This window comes from Drosophila hydei, unplaced genomic scaffold (assembly GCF_003285905.1).
Source record: "Drosophila hydei strain 15085-1641.00,03,60 unplaced genomic scaffold, DhydRS2 tig00008119-arrow-pilon, whole genome shotgun sequence".
Lineage (NCBI taxonomy): Eukaryota > Metazoa > Arthropoda > Insecta > Diptera > Drosophilidae > Drosophila > Drosophila hydei.
This window is the reverse complement of record NW_022045830.1, coordinates 1,721,437-1,737,948: the sequence shown is the minus strand read 5'-3', so window position 1 is coordinate 1,737,948 and position 16,512 is coordinate 1,721,437. Positions and strand designations below refer to the sequence as shown.

General features: G+C 41.4%; 4 protein-coding genes across 6 annotated transcripts; all 4 read right to left on the bottom strand.

Annotated features, from left to right (window-relative positions):
* Window positions 1-251: 251 nt before the first annotated feature.
* LOC111594528 lies at window positions 252-2,814 on the bottom strand. Of its 3 annotated transcripts, none has more exons than XM_030224784.1 (3): window positions 2,523-2,814; window positions 1,402-1,551; window positions 252-1,334 (listed from the first exon to the last, which is right to left on the bottom strand). In XM_030224784.1, exons 1-3 carry the CDS (start codon window positions 2,694-2,696, stop codon window positions 498-500), a joined length of 1,161 nt encoding a protein of 386 aa, XP_030080644.1. In that variant the 5' UTR covers window positions 2,697-2,814; the 3' UTR covers window positions 252-497. The 3 variants fall into 3 exon arrangements, with proteins under 3 accessions (XP_030080644.1, XP_023163630.2, XP_023163629.2); XM_023307862.2 differs by lacking the exon at window positions 2,523-2,814 and having other exon boundaries at window positions 252-467; window positions 523-1,334; window positions 1,402-2,078; XM_023307861.2 differs by lacking the exon at window positions 2,523-2,814 and having other exon boundaries at window positions 1,402-1,840.
* A 388-nt stretch (window positions 2,815-3,202) lies between these two features.
* LOC111594424 lies at window positions 3,203-8,080 on the bottom strand. The gene is made up of 10 exons (XM_030224791.1): window positions 7,996-8,080; window positions 6,287-7,181; window positions 5,671-6,226; window positions 4,959-5,615; window positions 4,616-4,899; window positions 4,109-4,430; window positions 3,961-4,045; window positions 3,719-3,908; window positions 3,371-3,651; window positions 3,203-3,312 (listed from the first exon to the last, which is right to left on the bottom strand). The coding sequence occupies exons 1-10, from the start codon at window positions 8,078-8,080 to the stop codon at window positions 3,203-3,205; spliced, it is 3,465 nt and encodes a 1,154-aa protein (XP_030080651.1).
* Window positions 8,081-10,791: 2,711 nt separating this feature from the next.
* On the bottom strand, window positions 10,792-12,333 carry LOC111594490 (myosin regulatory light chain 2). Its single transcript, XM_023307799.2, has 3 exons — window positions 12,247-12,333; window positions 11,507-11,746; window positions 10,792-11,312 (listed from the first exon to the last, which is right to left on the bottom strand). The coding sequence occupies exons 1-3, from the start codon at window positions 12,247-12,249 to the stop codon at window positions 10,890-10,892; spliced, it is 666 nt and encodes a 221-aa protein (XP_023163567.1). The 5' UTR covers window positions 12,250-12,333; the 3' UTR covers window positions 10,792-10,889.
* A 2,605-nt stretch (window positions 12,334-14,938) lies between these two features.
* On the bottom strand, window positions 14,939-16,358 carry LOC111594541 (pyridoxal phosphate homeostasis protein). The gene is made up of 5 exons (XM_023307891.2): window positions 16,201-16,358; window positions 15,926-16,138; window positions 15,717-15,864; window positions 15,409-15,650; window positions 14,939-15,314 (listed from the first exon to the last, which is right to left on the bottom strand). The coding sequence occupies exons 1-5, from the start codon at window positions 16,291-16,293 to the stop codon at window positions 15,243-15,245; spliced, it is 768 nt and encodes a 255-aa protein (XP_023163659.2). The 5' UTR covers window positions 16,294-16,358; the 3' UTR covers window positions 14,939-15,242.
* Between the last annotated feature and the right edge of the window lie 154 nt (window positions 16,359-16,512).

Here is a 16,512-nt window from a genome sequence, read left to right as displayed (position 1 = left end):
AAAATATTTAAGTACATTTTTAAAATAAGCAAATATAATAAATATTAAAAACAAATATCTAAAGCATTTTGATACTTTGTTTAAAAACCAAAAGCATTAAAGGCGCTAAATTGATAGGGCTGAAAAATATCGATATATCGATATATTTGGCATTTTTTAGTAGATTAACGCGCTTTAATACTAAAATGCAGTATATTATCGATATCAAATAAAATCAGTCAAGCTCAAGCTTTTAAATGTTTATAGATTTGCATTTAAATTAACAAATTACGTGCTTGGAGTATTCATATTGTATATATTTGTGTTTAATTTGAATGGCTCTGCATTAATAATACCAGAGCACATAAATATAGAGCACAATTAGCACGAAGAGCAAATGTATGAGAAACAATTCGATGGCCAACGTGAACAAAGCCAGCGGATTAACAGGCGTAAATGTAATCAGGGCAAACATATTGCAGCAGCTTGGAGTTCACGAACTCAGGCGGATTGCAGCTTTACTCTTGCACAGTGAAGGTTAGCTGCTTGTTGCGGGAGCTTTCGAATCGATTAGGCGTATGAATGCTGAGCATGGCCGTGATGCCCAATGAGAGGATGCCCAGCAGGAAGGCGGCAACTAGCAGGCCAGCCAAAATAGGTGTCGTGATGAAGCCAACGCAGTCATAGACATCGCCAAACTCTTTGCGTCCATTTAGCCAGGGCTGCACTTGGTAGTCGGACAACACCAGGTTCATCTGTGTCTCATTGGTGTTCCTGTTGCTAAAAAGCAGCTCCTCGGAAGAGCAGCGGAAGGAGAATCCCAGCGGCGCCGATGGCAGCGTATATTCATTGCCAATAGCCGGCAGCACAGCCTTGTAGTCCCTGTACTCCACCTCGACGTTGCGCATATGCCAGGTGCCACGCAGCAGCGAGAACTTGAAGCGCAGCGTGCACTTCTCACTGTTGTACATGAAGGTGATGCTCAGACGACCGTAGCCCTTGGAGCGCTGATCATCGAAGGTGATGTGCTTGTTGTGCTCCTCCAGCAGCAGTGTCTCGTTGCTCAGACGTAGTTCGGGCGGTCCGGTTAAGATCAGCACAGCCTTATTTCCCTCAGCAATATAGACTTGGGTCACTTCGGTCTCAGTGAGCGTCGACTGTGTGGTGGTGGCACGATTTGTGTCCTCCTCCTTCGCCTCGTCCTTGGCCTCGCGCTTGGCCAGATAGTGTGCTTCTTCCTCGCGACTGGCTAAGATACCCAGCACTTCTCCATGGCCATAAATGGTTATAGCATCATTGTAACCCGTCAGCAGCTCAGCGTCGTCTTCTTCACTCAGTCCGCTGAGGTTGATGACCTGCGCAAAGGAGGCAAGCGGTTGCTGCTCTACATAAAAGTCATGCAAGCTATGCATAGATACACACCTCAATGTTGGCGTTGTAGCTGTAGGGCTCCACGGCCAGGCTGCGCTGCGGCAGATATGTCCACGCGTTGCTCTTCACCAGATTTTCAAACTTGGGATATTTAGTGCCCTCCAGGCGGCTTGTAGCGTTGCGCACAAAAATTATTATCGCCTTGACATCCTTGAACAGTTGCGTCAGCGGCTGCTCCCTGCTACTGGCATCGACTAACGCTTGGGGTTGCAAATTGAATACCTTCTCGTGACCCCAAAACAGATACGGTCCACTTATAGCTGCACTGCAGCCGAGCACCAGACTTATGAATACCCCAATTGCAATTAGCTGCATTATTCGATCTTAACTCCTGCTAAGCTGACAACACGTTCGACTGCACTTTGCCCCGAAAACTGACTGTGAAAAATCTTGAGCGGAAAAATCGATGAGTCTGACTTGGGCACGGCGCAGGCGCAGAAAAGGTTTACACATCGAATTCAGCTCACTTTTTGGGGGTTGCTGGCCAAGCGAGCAACTGTTTTCTAGAGGGTGGCTTATCATGATGGCAACCTGTTGATAGTTCTTTTAAAGATGTCTTAGGACTAAAGGACGTACAGGATATCTACAATCAGCTCAAGACTTTTAATCAGTTGAAAACTCCGATGTTTCCCATAGAGTCTACATCTACTTATACATAGAGAGAGGCATATCTTATCGATATTAAACCCGTAAAGCCAAGCGGCTCAAACTTTAGTTCCTTTTCAAGTTAAATATAAAAATATATATTTATATAATAATATATAAAATTTTGGAATACAAAGATGATATTATTAACCTTTTCCTTAAGCTATAGAAAATATTTACAAAAGTTGAATAACAACTAAATTGATGACTGTCACAGCTAATACATAAAACTTTGGCTGGGTTGGCGCTAAACTAGACGAGAAGCTGCCCCTGAAGGTTTTGGTGCCTGTAACACAGAGAGAGTTATATTTAATATCTTTAATCTTAAGACATGCGACCTGCGCAAAGGAGGCAGATCGGTTGCTGCTCTACATAAAAGTCATGCAAGCTATGCATAGATACACACCTCAATGTTGGCGTTGTAGCTGTAGGGCTCCACGGCCAGCTGCGCTGCAAATTATTATCGCCTTGACATCCTTGAACAGTTGCGTCAGCGGCTGCTCCCTGCTACTGGCATCGACTAACGCTTGGGGTTGCAAATTGAATACCTTCTCGTGACCCCAAAACAGATACGGTCCACTTATAGCTGCACTGCAGCCGAGCACCAGACTTATGAATACCCCAATTGCAATTAGCTGCATTATTCGATCTTAACTCCTGCTAAGCTGACAACACGTTCGACTGCACTTTGCCCCGAAAACTGACTGTGAAAAATCTTGAGCGGAAAAATCGATGAGTCTGACTTGGGCACGGCGCAGGCGCAGAAAAGGTTTACACATCGAATTCAGCTCACTTTTTGGGGGTTGCTGGCCAAGCGAGCAACTGTTTTCTAGAGGGTGGCTTATCATGATGGCAACCTGTTGATAGTTCTTTTAAAGATGTCTTAGGACTAAAGGACGTACAGGATATCTACAATCAGCTCAAGACTTTTAATCAGTTGAAAACTCCGATGTTTCCCATAGAGTCTACATCTACTTATACATAGAGAGAGGCATATCTTATCGATATTAAACCCGTAAAGCCAAGCGGCTCAAACTTTAGTTCCTTTTCAAGTTAAATATAAAAATATATATTTATATAATAATATATAAAATTTTGGAATACAAAGATGATATTATTAACCTTTTCCTTAAGCTATAGAAAATATTTACAAAAGTTGAATAACAACTAAATTGATGACTGTCACAGCTAATACATAAAACTTTGGCTGGGTTGGCGCTAAACTAGACGAGAAGCTGCCCCTGAAGGTTTTGGTGCCTGTAACACAGAGAGAGTTATATTTAATATCTTTAATCTTAAGACATGCGGTACTCACGCTTCTCTTTGATATCCCTAACACCGCAGGTGCGATAGGAGATGGTGGCCTTGCGTTTGGTATTCACATAGCCCGGTATGAAGAGAGTCGGAGCATCGAGGCGGCCGGCGGCTATCAGACGCGACATATCCAGCTCGAGGCGATGTGCCAGAGGTCCCTTAAAGTGTATGATCATCTGTATGCAGGCGCCGCCATGCAGCTCCTTTGTGCGTCGTGCATCCACATCCAGCATCCACTCCGGAATGCCCATCACCGAGCGTAGCTCCTCCAGAAATTGAGCGCTGTAAATAGAGCAGATGTCAGTCATGTATGGCAACATTGATTGAATGATTGAATGATTGAACTTACACAACAAAACGTGGCGGCTTTTGCAGATTGATGTACTTGATGACATTATGATCCGGTTCGATGTTGGCGCAGGCGAAACGCTCGTGCGAATGATCCGGTCCAAAGATCACAATCGAACGGCCAATGGCGCCAACGGGCGCTTCCAGCGGGAAGTTGGAATCGGTGAGCACCACGCGCTCGCCACCAAGATCTAATGGGCATTGAAATAATCTATAATATTTCAGGCACTTGCAGCTACTCACCTATGGTGCCCAAGCGGGCGCCCACATCGCCCACATAACAACGCAGCGGATTATCCGGTCCGCACTCTTGCTCATAGAGATCGAGCTGTAAGCAAGGCATAAGTTAGTCTTCGATAAGTTCTTCTGCCTATTCACACTGTTAACCTACATTCAAGGGATCGGCCAGCTGTGTGTAGAACGGATTCCAGACATAGCCACCAGCTACGCAACGTGTTATGGTTGGCTTGACGGCAGCATCAACGCCCACCGGATTGACAAAGATCTGCCAGTTGTGATTGCGCGTGGAGTTGCGATCGTTTTTGCCCGGATGACGCAGCTTGACCTCAATCACAGTCTCCGATTGACTGCCATCGTTGTGAATGAGCTGTGTCATCTTTATGTAGCCATAGGCATAGCCCGTGGGATGATGGAATGAGGCGATGGCACGCAGCTCACGCGCTTCACTTGGACTATAGCCTCGTTCCAGCGTGCTGACATAAAATATTATATATTTATATACAATACTTGATGCTACTTATAGCAAATCAGCTTGTCACTTAGTCAATGGGCTGTCCAACTAGACCTACACTCAATTAATGTGCCCACAGGCCACCCACTCAATTTGTCACTTTGTCAACCCATGACTCAGTCAATCTGATAGCTCTCACACAATTACCTGCAAGCCCAGCGAGCATTTTTCTGCTGCTTGTGAATGATCACAGAGCGTCCGATGATGCTGGTGTAGCCGAATAGGGGAAGATACGTGTCATTGTAGGCATCCTCGTATTGACTGAGCCCGTTAAGTCGTCCAAACTTGCCGCTCAGGTCGCCCATCTCATACTGATCGCTGGTGCCCTGCTTGGGCGGTGGCGAGGACTTTGGGTTGACAGCAAAGGGATTCCAATGGCCGTACAGCGTGGAAGCCTCGCAAGGAAAGGCCAGGTTGGCCTCGACGGGTGTCTGCAGAAGATCGCATTAATGAGTAACTTAAGCCCAAGGTAAGACAGATGATGATCTACCATGTGTATGTGATAGCCGCTGTTGTCCTGCAGTCCTTTGAGCTGCACCTCCACGTTGCTGATGTCGTACTCCGACTGCTGCGTTATTTCCAGCTTGCCGGCGACTGTGAGTGCATCGCCGTTGGCATACCAGTCCTTGGCCACCACCTTGCGACGATAGTGACCGATCAGACTGGAGCAGGCCAGTCGCTCGCCTCTTGCCTTTGGCCCATTGTCGTCGTAGATGACCAGGGATTTGCCCAGTATGCTGTGACTGCCCGACAGCGGTAGATTCCCATCGATGAACATGCGACGGCTCAGCTGCCGCGCGCTGCGCTTGCCGCCAGCTATTGTCAGCTTGCCCAGACGCGCATCCAACGCGCCCAAGCGGCACATGGCTGGCAGCTGGGGTTGGCAGTAGTCGTCAACGCTGCGATTGCCCCAGTCCACCTTGAACGGATTGAAGACAGCGCCAGTGGAGAGGCAGCGCTGCTGCCAGTCATAGAAATCCTTGCCCGGCGGATTGCTATGCATTGCCCAGCGGTGCTCGTAGGTGCTGTTCTGCGTGGAGCCATCCGCCTGTATCAGATACTCAAAGAGCACCGTCGTATCCTGCCAGGGCTGCTCGGCGGCCTGGCGAAAGATGACGCGACCAACAATCGGATAGCGGAACAGTACCTAAAAGGAAGTGAATGATTAGATCAATCACAGAATAATCCCCAAAAGGCTTTACCTGCGCCGTAAACATGGGCTGCTGGTAGATGCCATTCCGCTGGTATTGATTCAGCGTTGAGCAGCCCCAAATATTCTTGGTTATGTTGTGGACATCGTTGCGGTTATAGGTGTAGATGACCAGACTGCGATGGGCGATGCTGTGACGACCCTGCAGCGGCAGATAGAGATCCCAGTAGAGGCCGCTCAGCTCGGAGCTGGTGCCGGGCAGGACGTACTGATGAAAGTACTGCTTGTTGCGCCCTTGCAGCTTGCCGCTGAGATCTCCCAGAGCATATTGCTCCTGGGTGCCGTAGCCGGGTGGTGGCGCATGCTCCAGGCTCAGCTCGCGAGGATTGAGCAGCTCGCCCGTCGTCTCGCAGTAGTCCGGCTGGCCGATTCTTTGCGGCGCGGGCGGCAGGTTGTGAATGCGAAAGGCGGCTACATCTGCGGCAAACTTGTGACTCACATGCGGAGCATGTGGAGTGGACAGGGTGAAGTTGAGGAACGTGGGATCGAACTTGGAGCGCTGGCTAAAGGTGACCTCGCCCTTAACACCGCCCGAGTTGATGAAGGTTCTGGCGAACAAATCGAAATATTCAGTTACCCAATCAAAGTCGTATTAGGCTGGGACTCACTTGTAGTTTAAAGCTTGAACGTGTCGTATCTTGGTGCAGGCCAGATAGTTGTCCGGATGCTGATTGTCGTAGAGCATCAGGTAGAGCGTGCGATGCGGTATGGTCAGATCTGAGGGCAGCAGCGCCAGCTGTGCATCCCGAAAGACGCTGCGTTGCGGCCGACGCAACGCGTTCTTGGCCACGCCAATTCGGCCAAGACGCGAATCCAAGTCGCCAATGCCTCGACCTGGACCCTGGCCCTGCGGATCGAAGACCAGCTGCAGGAAATTGCAGTTGTCCTCGCTGCGATGATGGTCGAGCTTGAAGATGTCCGTCACAAAGATCTTCCAGTGATGCTGCGTGAACGCTTTCTCGTCCTCGGGCTGTGCCTGTATGTGATACAGATCCGAGTAGATCAGCGTGTCGCCGATGGCGCCATCTGTCGGCGCCAGCCAGCGGAAGTACACAGAGCCCGCCACGGGCGTATTGAAGCGCGCCTCCGCCATGTGCTCCATGGAGTTCTGCACCGTGGTAATCGTAGCGCAGATCCGTGCGTTCGAGTTGATTTCCGTCAGCACCAGCGACTTTCCCCAAATGCCGTGATCACCGATCAGCTGCATCTTGTGCTCCCATCGAGCCGTCTCGTTGCCCGGCAGCACCAAATAGTCGAGCTCCTCATCAAAGCTGAGCACTTGGGCGCCCAGACGCTCCAGCTGACAGCGCTCATCGGGCTCTATGTTCGTGTAATCCACGGGAAAGCCTCGCACAGCCCAGCTCCACACCTGTTCCGGATACTGCAATGTCGCCTCCAGATTGGCTTGGATCTCCACCAGCTCTGGACTGCTCTGTCGAAACGTGATCTCTCCGTGCAGTCCATGCTGCGAGATGTAGGCAATCAGATGCTGTGCCCCGGCTGCTTACGAAGCAGGAGACCAAAACAAAATTCATGCGGATGAGTCAAGAAAAAAAACGAGTGTGAATCAAACGCGTTTGCAGAGTCGTATACCCTGTAATCAATCAACGAGTTGACCTAGGGTATACTCGAATTGGTCTTACTAATGCAACTGCAAGCTTGGTGTGATATATACTCTTTCTTTATATTAATCAAAATCGATAACTATCGAATTTTTGCCAAGACTTCGTTTAGAACAAGCTTCCATTGCTGAATGTTGATGTTTTGCTAAGGTTCCTTAAATACTCTGCCCGGTATATTATATATAGCAGCTTTGTCTTCTTATGTCGATAACCCACTAAATCGATAAGTATCGGCTTTCACTCTACGCATAGTGCGAAGGTTCCTTGTGTTAGCAGCAAATTAACAACTTAAATTTAGTTTAAAGATATTTTCTAGTCTATCAATACATAAATATAGAATTTAGTTAGTTATACACCAAAAAAATTATTTCTATATATCGATTAAAGACTGAAAATATTTCATATTTGAATAAAATTAATCGTTGCATAATACTCGGTTTAAGCCAAGTAAAGCCCAGGGTATTTCACAGTCGGTAGCACGCAATTAGAGCTCTTTTCTTACTTTCATTTTCGCCTCAATGCAGCATACGCTGGAATCTCAGTCAATTTTCTTTCAGTGCATTTGCATACAATGCGTGGGAATCGAAGGTGATTGGACAAGGCTGTTCCGCATATCTTGTAATAGCTTGTTATATATATAAACACACACACACATATATACATATATATATATATATATATATGTGTGGACTTACCGCCGCTTTGTGTTGCAATTCCATGGGCCACAATGACGCATAAAAGCTGGGTTATTGAGCCCACTCGCTGACCGCCATGCGGCATGTTCTTCAGCAGCTTTTTTAGACACTTTTTTGACTATTTTGTTTCTCTATTTTAGGAGGCTTAAAGCAATTGCTAAATAGTTGTTTTTACTGTTGCGCTCTGCACTTTCATAGCTTACAGCGCATGCGTGCGCACTGAGGAGGCAGTGAAAAACCGTACACGTCGCAATTCAACAGAAAACTGGTCGAAAACAACACGATTGTTGGCTTAAACCGTTTCTTGTTTTCGGCCCAACTGTGTTGAGTTCGGCTTTTGAGTTTGTTTACGCGTTTCGCTTTAAACTTGGCTTTTGTTGAGATTTTGTTTTGCTACGCTCAACTGAGCTACGAGCCGACTGCAGTCAGCTGTTGCTGCTCTTATACAGGACTTATACTAGGTACTGAGAGCACCAGCTGAAAATGAAATAGAGCACTGTTATATTTGTATAAGAAAAATCCCTGCGAGCAGCAGTAGCTTGTCTCATAATGCTTCATATTTTGTTATGCTACACTCAACTTTTAAGCTCAACTACGAACCGACTGCAATCAGCTGTTGTTGCTCATATGAGTGAATTGTTATATTTGCTATAAGTTAAATCGCTTTGACTCCCTGCGTACAGCTGGAGTTTGTCTTATACTACTTGATATTTTGTTATACTGCACTCAACTCAATGAATCGGCTTCAATCAGCTGTTGCTGCTCTTATACAAGACTTAACCAAAGCTAAAGCCTTTTACTTTCGTATAGCCTTTCTTACACATAGTTGTCTTATACAATGCTGCATTTATTTTACTCGTATACAGAACGTATGCGTACCAGTGCTGACAGCCGCAGAAGTTTTCCGCTAAATCTAGCTATTTCTTAAATAACATAGATAAAATTTAAAATTTGTGTAACATTTTTTTTATTATATATAAATAATATTTATATTAATAAGCAAAATGTGCAGCCCACTTTACCCCGCTATAATTAGTTCATAGCAGCCACTAAAAAATGAAAGCCAAATGTTTTTCCTTTTTTAGACGACTCGCTTTTGTTTTATTCCATAAAGTCATCGACATCATCATCATCAATGTTATATAAAAACAGTTCTCAATTTTTTTTATGTTTTTGTTAATATTTCTGACCGGGTTAAAAAAGTTTTTGTTATAAATTTTTTTTAGATTTTTTCCTTTGCCATATAACTTAAGTTTATACTGAAGTAAAGATTTCGCACTTAACAACTTGTTGCATATAGAATTGATTACTTTAGTGTTTCTTTATAGATTGTTTTGTGTTGTTGTTGTTGTTGTTTTGGTACTTAGGTTGTGTTGAATGAGACCTTATAGTACTTGGGATTGTGTACTGCTTATGACACTCGTGTCATCTATAAAAGTTCTTCTGCCTATTTCCTTGCTATTTTCCACTTTTCTGGTACTGATGCAGCCGGCAATGCCTCGGAGGCTACTTGCTGTTGCCTCTGTCCTAGCGGGATCGGGGGTGAGTTGGGTATCTTTTGCTCTCGAAAAATGTATATGGTATATACACTATACTGGATATGGGCGACAAATAGTCGCCAAACATGCGCTTATAGAATCGGGCTAATGCGGATCGAACTGAAATTCGAGCACGCCCATTAAGTAAATCCTCATGTGGTATCATATGTACATATATATATAGTTATATATGTATAGTCTGCTCATATATAGACTGATATATATGTGGCTTGTTCAGAAAACATGAAAACGTGAACTCTTCAAAAATTAAAGCAACTTTTGCATTTGAATAACTTTTCGATACTTTTGTTTTTGTTTTTGTTTTTGTTCTATTCTGTGAACGCATAAACTTGAAAAAAATTGTTTTTATTTTCTCTTTTGGTTAAGTTATGTAAACTGGCATAAAAATAAGAAAGAAAAATAAAACAATTTGAGTGAATGAAATAGAAAATGTTTCGTTCTTTTCATAAAGCTAACTCTCATATTTTCAAAATAAAAAAAATATATATATATATATAGAGTATATAAATATTGTTTAACGAACGACAGAGATATATGCGTATTATAATGTATTCAAATGTTTAGTTATAGATGTATATATATATAAATAAATATATATATATATATAGAATATTTGGCTCTCAGATGAAAGTAACCTAACGATAACGAATTGTTTTGTCTCTCTCTCCTTAACCTGTAAAACAAACTAACTAACAGATGTGGGCCAAGGCCTACAAAGAACTATGTATACTTTCATATATAGATATATATATATCGAAATATACACGCATATATATATATATATGTCTATATATATCTATTGCTGGGTTTGGCTGCCCACTTGGCCTGCTCATCTTTTGCGCTTTCCTTTGTCAAAACTTTTCTATTTTCTCGGTGAATAGCGAATGAAAACATTTTTTGCTTTTTTTGTTGTTTTTAAATAAAATATATAGACTTTGCAGTTATTTATAAATTTTACGTGTAAAATTTAATAATAAAATCAACTAGAAAACTAGCTGAAACAAGTTGGCGCTTCGACAATTGGATTTTGAACTATCCCTAAAAATGAGGCGTGGTTCTTGGTAGAAGAAGTTAAGAGTATTATTTTTGGTGTTTGTTCTTGTGCTTGTTCTTGTTCTTGTTGTTATTGTTGTTGTTTAACAAAAAGAGATTATATATAAATATATCTGAGATTTACATATGTAAAACGAGCATTTCTTTTAATTACGTTTATTATTTTTTTTGACGATTTTTAAAAGTTTTGTTTTGTTTTTGTTGTTGTTGTTGTTGTTGGTTGTAATATGGATGCTGAGTTAAGAGTTAGGATGTGTGTTGTTTCTGTGGGTCGGCTGCTGCTTAGGCGGCTTCCTCTTCCTCCTCATCACCCTTGCCGGTGAGCATTTCGATCAGGGATGCGGTATCGATTTGATTCTTGTCATCAATGACCATCTGATCGAAGGCATCATCGACCTCCTTCATGGTGAATTTGTCACCGAAGCCCATGAGCATTTCGCGGAATTTATCACCATCGATGAGACCATCGTTATCGAATGTTTTGAAGGCAGCAATAACAACATCGTCTTCATCGTTGGCACCAGAGGTGGCCATACGGTTGGCGAACAGGGTCAGCAATTGGGTGAAGTTAATTGGACCGGAGGCTTCGCCCAGCATGGCGTCCAACTCCTTGTCGTTGGCGATCTTGCCAACGGAATCGAAGGCAGCGCGCAAATCGTTCTTGCCAATAATACCGTCCTTGTCGGCATCCATTAGTTGGAAGGCCTGATTCACAACGCAGTTTAGAATGGAATAGCGCGCGAGCGACACACAGAGCGAGAGAGAGAGAGAGAGAGAGAGAGAGAGAGAGAAAGAGAAAGAGAGGTGGTTGGTGATTTGGTCTTGTTGATGGTATCATGGATGCGACATGGCTAGGTCGGGGTAGCTCTGGCTGAGTGGGTCTCTAGCTAAATACTCACTTCCTTGAATTCGGCAATCTGCTTCTGGGAGAAGACAGAGAACACCGAGGAGCCGGCGCGCTTCGATTTCTTTGAGCCACGCGAGCCGCCCGACGCTCTCTTCGAACCAGTAGCAGAAGCTGGGGCAGGAGTTGCAACTGGTGCGGGGGTTGCTGCCTCCGACACTGCCTCAGAAGCGGTTTCTGAAGTACCACCCTCTTCCTTGGTCTTCTTCTTCTTAACCTTCTTCTTCTCATCCGCCTGAAAGTTGATAGAAGAAACAAAGATTTCCATTAAGCATTTCGAAAAGATTTCATAAGTTCTCCTCAAACTTCTTCAATCTAAAAATATTCGACGCGCATTACGTAAGCTCGTTGGCTATATGCCGCTCGCCTCGGCTAGATCATATTACTGTTCCGACCGATCCATTTATAGAATTTCACGTAAGTGTGTGTGTGTGTGTGTGCGCGCGTGCGTGTGCTTAAAGTAAACTTTTCACACACGATAAAAATAGTTTTTCATTTGTGATTTTCCATTCTTGAACTAAATAGAAATAGATATAGGCATATCCATCGGCCGTTGGCACAATAATCCACAAACGGGTGAGTCATTGAGGTCATTTAACGATATTCACTTTCTTTACTTTAATAATATTCTCAAATCATAGCAAAACTCAAACACTGCACAACTTATTGATCTTTAGATATAGATATGGATAGATCGCGAGTCCTTTACTGGTGCTAGATCCCGAGTCTCCTTACCATGGTGCTGAACTTTGATGTGTTGTCTAATCGAGTCGAGCGGTCAGAGCACACTGAAACTCTGGCTGATTTTATCGCCAAGACAATGATGTTTTAAGAACTTTTTTCTGGCCGTTTCTTCTTCCTAACCCGACGCCGAACGTTCGCCCGAGCGACGAAAATGAACTTCGGCAACGATCGTCTCGCTGTAGCTATAGCTATAGCCATATTGCTGTATCTGTATCGTGCTGCCTTTTTTAGTATCTGCAAGGCGAGGTGCGCCCAGGCGCCGAGTGGGTTGCGGGTGGTGGCTCGGTGGCCGTTGGCCGTTGGCTGCTGGCGGCTGGCTGCTGGCTCGGTGGTTCGAAATGTTTACTCATCGTGTCGCTGCTCTAATCAAAAATCTAATTTTAACGGTTGTTTCTCTGCTTGAATAGATATATGTATATATCTTAGCATTTGGTATATACATCAGTTGTTGAATTTTGAAATTTATTTTCGTGTATTATGAACAGATATGTATTCTCTATGCGTCGGCCTATTATGCTGTCTATATACATTCCCAATGGCCAACGCAAAACTTGTTTTGTATTATTCATCTTTGCTCTTGAGGCGTTTGTCGAAGGTGTCCTCTTGCTCTGCAATCACCTACATTTCGTCCCTTGCCCACACATCCCCATACATCGTATATGTCCGCAAATACCAGCATTCTATATAGTATAGATCGGCTGTATATACACGATCTTCGCATCTTACCTTGTCTATTTTCAACGAGCTGGCATTTCGTGTGTTTGCATATTGTGCAATATAAAAGAGAGAAGAGCGCTGAGAATTCCAAAGCCACAAAAACATCTCGATACTTTATTTCATGTCTCGTACATAACAAAGGAAATCGGATTTTCCAACATCATCTTTGTCTTTTCTGCATATAAGTTTTCCATTGATATTGCATAATATCCTTAGATACATGAATTATCAACAAGTTAAATGAACTTCACTATGATATATATATATTAAAATTCTGCTGGATAATAATTAAAGAATTTTTTAATGAAAATTAGGTGAATTAAATTCTTATAGATTTATTGCATATATTTATTATAGTTTTGTAATAAATATCTACGCTTATATTTTTTGGTATCACCAAGAGGAACCTGAATCTTAACTGCATACATGCATTAAATTTTTTTTAAATATTAATTAATATTATAAATTTAAGTATTTACTATAAATCAAGTATTTGAAACAAACTTTCTTTTTTTAATTAATATTGTTAAATAAAATAAGTATTTATTAAAATTTAATTTTTCATTTAAATATACACCAGTTTATTTATTTATAAAATTATGTTTTTATTTTATTTATTATTTTATTTAATATTTTTTAAAAATTAGAATTTTCTTATAAACCAAATTTTTTAAATTTATTTCTTTTAATATAATCCCTTTTTGTCAAAATTTATTAACCAATATTATTTTAACTTTCTTTTTAATATTTATTTTTAATTTAATTTTCTTTAATAATTTTATTACTTTAGTTTTTATTTTAGGGTTCCATGTTTAGAATTTTATATTCGTAAACCCAAGAACTTTTTGCAGTTAATTTGGTTCAATTTTAGAACCCACTGTTCTTTAAGATTTATCATATATAAAATAATTAAATATAAATATATAATATAAAACTAAATTTTTGACATTTTTGCATAGAATATTGGCTATTTCTTCCAGTTTTAAATTGATAAACTATATGAAAAATTAAAAAAATTAAGAATTATTAATATTTTATTTTAATATATGTTTAAATATACTATATTTTTGATACATAATTTCTATTCCTTAATTATTGTCTGGTTGGTTTACAATTTGATATAGTTTTTAATAAGATTTAGCTTAGATCTAAGATTCTTTTGAGTGTTTGGTTATCATTTATTTTTATTATTAAATAAACAAAACATTAATACATTTTTACCTATTCCACAAACGTAAAGTTCAAAAATCTTTCATTTAGAGAAAAACCTATTTAGAGTTCAAGCCCCCATCTATCAGCTATGGCCAGTTTAACGATTGATTCTAAATGAATTTACTTCAGTAAGTTTTCAACATAAAAAAAAATAACAACAAAATATGTTATGATTGGCTAAAGGTTTTTGTACAGTTTTCGAAAATATACAAATAATTTGCTGCAAGAAAAAATAATAAAAAAATTCTTTAAAAATGTTCTTATTATTTATATTCAATAACGATTCCTTTAATAAATATGCCCCATTAAATGAAAAAATTTAACAAAACTATTTGATGGATATCAAATTCCCAAACAGAAGGCAACGATTAGAATTTTGAATTCTCAAGACCAGCCAAGACGGCTGTCTGTCCAAAAATGCATTGATAAATCATCACGTAGACATAATTGAAATTGTATTTAGTTGTTGTTGCCATTTTGAAAGTGATTCTGAACAAAATCTTAAAGTGTTTCAACATTTGGCATGTAACCAGGCGACGCATTGGCTGCAAGCCAAGCGAATGAAAAAGATGAATGCCTTTCTTCTATGCCAAATTAAAAATAATGCAGAATAGTGCAGAAATTCAAGAGATACCGAAAAGAAGATTGAAATCCATCGCGCTCTAGTATACAATTTCTGAAGGCAAACATTTGACGCACATTTGCATTTTACAATCTGAAATATGAAAATAGCAAAATTACAACTAGAATAACAACACTAAAGGTAACAGGAAAGGCGCAACCTACGCATAATATTTGTTTATCTCAAGATACTCTAAATATACATATTTACAAGGCAAATTAAACTTGTATATACACAATTCTTAACATTTCTGTATGCTTAAGTATATGGCGTCTATATCAATATATGGTAAATAAACGAACTTTTTTCTATGCCTTGCTAGCCTGGTCGACATGGACGTCATTGGGAAGCAGCTGTATTAAACGTAGCCATTAAAATTCTACATGGCGAGTGAAAGAGAGCGTCAGCTCTCTATGTACCACATTCCTTTAGCTATTCACTCGCTTGCCTTGGGCCTATGTCCAAAAATAGCTGTGCCAACGCGCACTATAGTGCTGCCCATTTCGATCTGCAGAGAAAGAATAACAACAAAAACCATACATACATATATATTTATATATGACAGCAAGTCGAACAAAGCCACTGCTTGGCTTACTACGTACCGCTCGGTCATAGTCATTGGACATGCCCATTGACACTTGCACCGCATCAGCTGGCAATGAATTGGCTTTACAAATGTCGTGTTGCGCCTGCATCAGAGCCACAAAGTCCGGATTAGGTCCACTGCTATAATCAAAGCCATACGCGCCAATTGTCATAATTCCTACGGGCTGCAGATGCTTCAGATTTCTGCTGATATACTGATAAAGAGAAGGCGCAGCGCTGACCTCAATGCCGCTCTTAACTGCATGGATTAAGATAAAAGTGTTTGTTAATCAAGGGTGTTACTATTTCCTCGTAAAGCTTTTACCATCTTCCCCGCTGGTGTTGATTTGCACAAGCACGCGCAGCGGCTCTGTGGGCTCGGGCTGTCGCTTAGCCCAGGCGGCATCGATTCCATTGGCGAGCTTCTCGCTGTCCACCGTTTGAATCATGTACAGATTCGGTAGCTTAAGTACCTGTTAGGGAGATGTTACGCACATTAGAGATATGACGACATTGAGTGACTAGCTAAGGCACCTTGTTGATTTTGTTACTCTGCAGATGTCCAATCAGATGCCATTTGATATCTGGACAATGTGTCAAAATATCTGGATGTTGACTTTTCTCCACTAGCTCCTGTACATAGTTCTCCCCAAAATGACGCTGACCGGCATTATATGCCTCGATAACACACTCAACGGGCTTTGTTTTGCTTACAGCCACCAGTAGAGGTTTCGGTGTATTAATTTCCTGATAAGAAAAATCATTTTTGACCTTCGTTTGTTTACTGGTATTATCAATTGTAATTGTACCTTTGGACGATTTTGCAACACCGACTCGATACGTTTTAATACATGCTGTAGGCCGGCGTTAATGTCAAATTCGGCCATTGTGCGACGTAGCATCTAATTTTTGATTCCAGTTTAAATGTAAGCTGTTGTTATAATATTTGCTAATTTTACAAAACATGTTTTGGCAAATTATCGATAACAATGGTAGGAGTTCGATAAGTCGGCATGGGCATTTGTGTATTTTAATTTCAGTGTTTCATTTAGTATTCGTATTTTGGTATTTTATAGTTATAGAACATTAGTCTTTTGGAAAGAAATTCAAAAATAAATTAC

Excerpts from the sequence above, each read along its gene's own strand:
- LOC111594528 (XM_023307862.2), bottom strand. The coding sequence starts at position 1,725 with ATGCAGCTAATTGCAATTGGGGTATTCATAAGTCTGGTGCTCGGCTGC. Across the intron at positions 1,335-1,401 it reads GCTACAACGCCAACATTGAG|GTCATCAACCTCAGCGGACT; the intron begins GTGTGTATCTAT and ends TCCTTTGCGCAG. Across the intron at positions 468-522 it reads GAAAGCTCCCGCAACAAGCA|AAGCTGCTGCAATATGTTTG; the intron begins GCTAACCTTCAC and ends TTCGTGAACTCC.
- LOC111594424 (XM_030224791.1), bottom strand. The coding sequence starts at position 8,080 with ATGCCGCATGGCGGTCAGCGAGTGGGCTCAATAACCCAGCTTTTATGC. Across the intron at positions 4,900-4,958 it reads GCGGCTATCACATACACATG|ACACCCGTCGAGGCCAACCT; the intron begins GTAGATCATCAT and ends GATCTTCTGCAG. Across the intron at positions 3,313-3,370 it reads TAGGGATATCAAAGAGAAGC|GCACCAAAACCTTCAGGGGC; the intron begins GTGAGTACCGCA and ends TCTGTGTTACAG.
- LOC111594490 (XM_023307799.2), bottom strand. Across the intron at positions 11,313-11,506 it reads AGATTGCCGAATTCAAGGAA|GCCTTCCAACTAATGGATGC; the intron begins GTGAGTATTTAG and ends GTTGTGAATCAG.
- LOC111594541 (XM_023307891.2), bottom strand. The coding sequence starts at position 16,293 with ATGCTACGTCGCACAATGGCCGAATTTGACATTAACGCCGGCCTACAG. Across the intron at positions 16,139-16,200 it reads TGTTGCAAAATCGTCCAAAG|GAAATTAATACACCGAAACC; the intron begins GTACAATTACAA and ends TTTTCTTATCAG. Across the intron at positions 15,865-15,925 it reads AGAGTAACAAAATCAACAAG|GTACTTAAGCTACCGAATCT; the intron begins GTGCCTTAGCTA and ends TCTCCCTAACAG.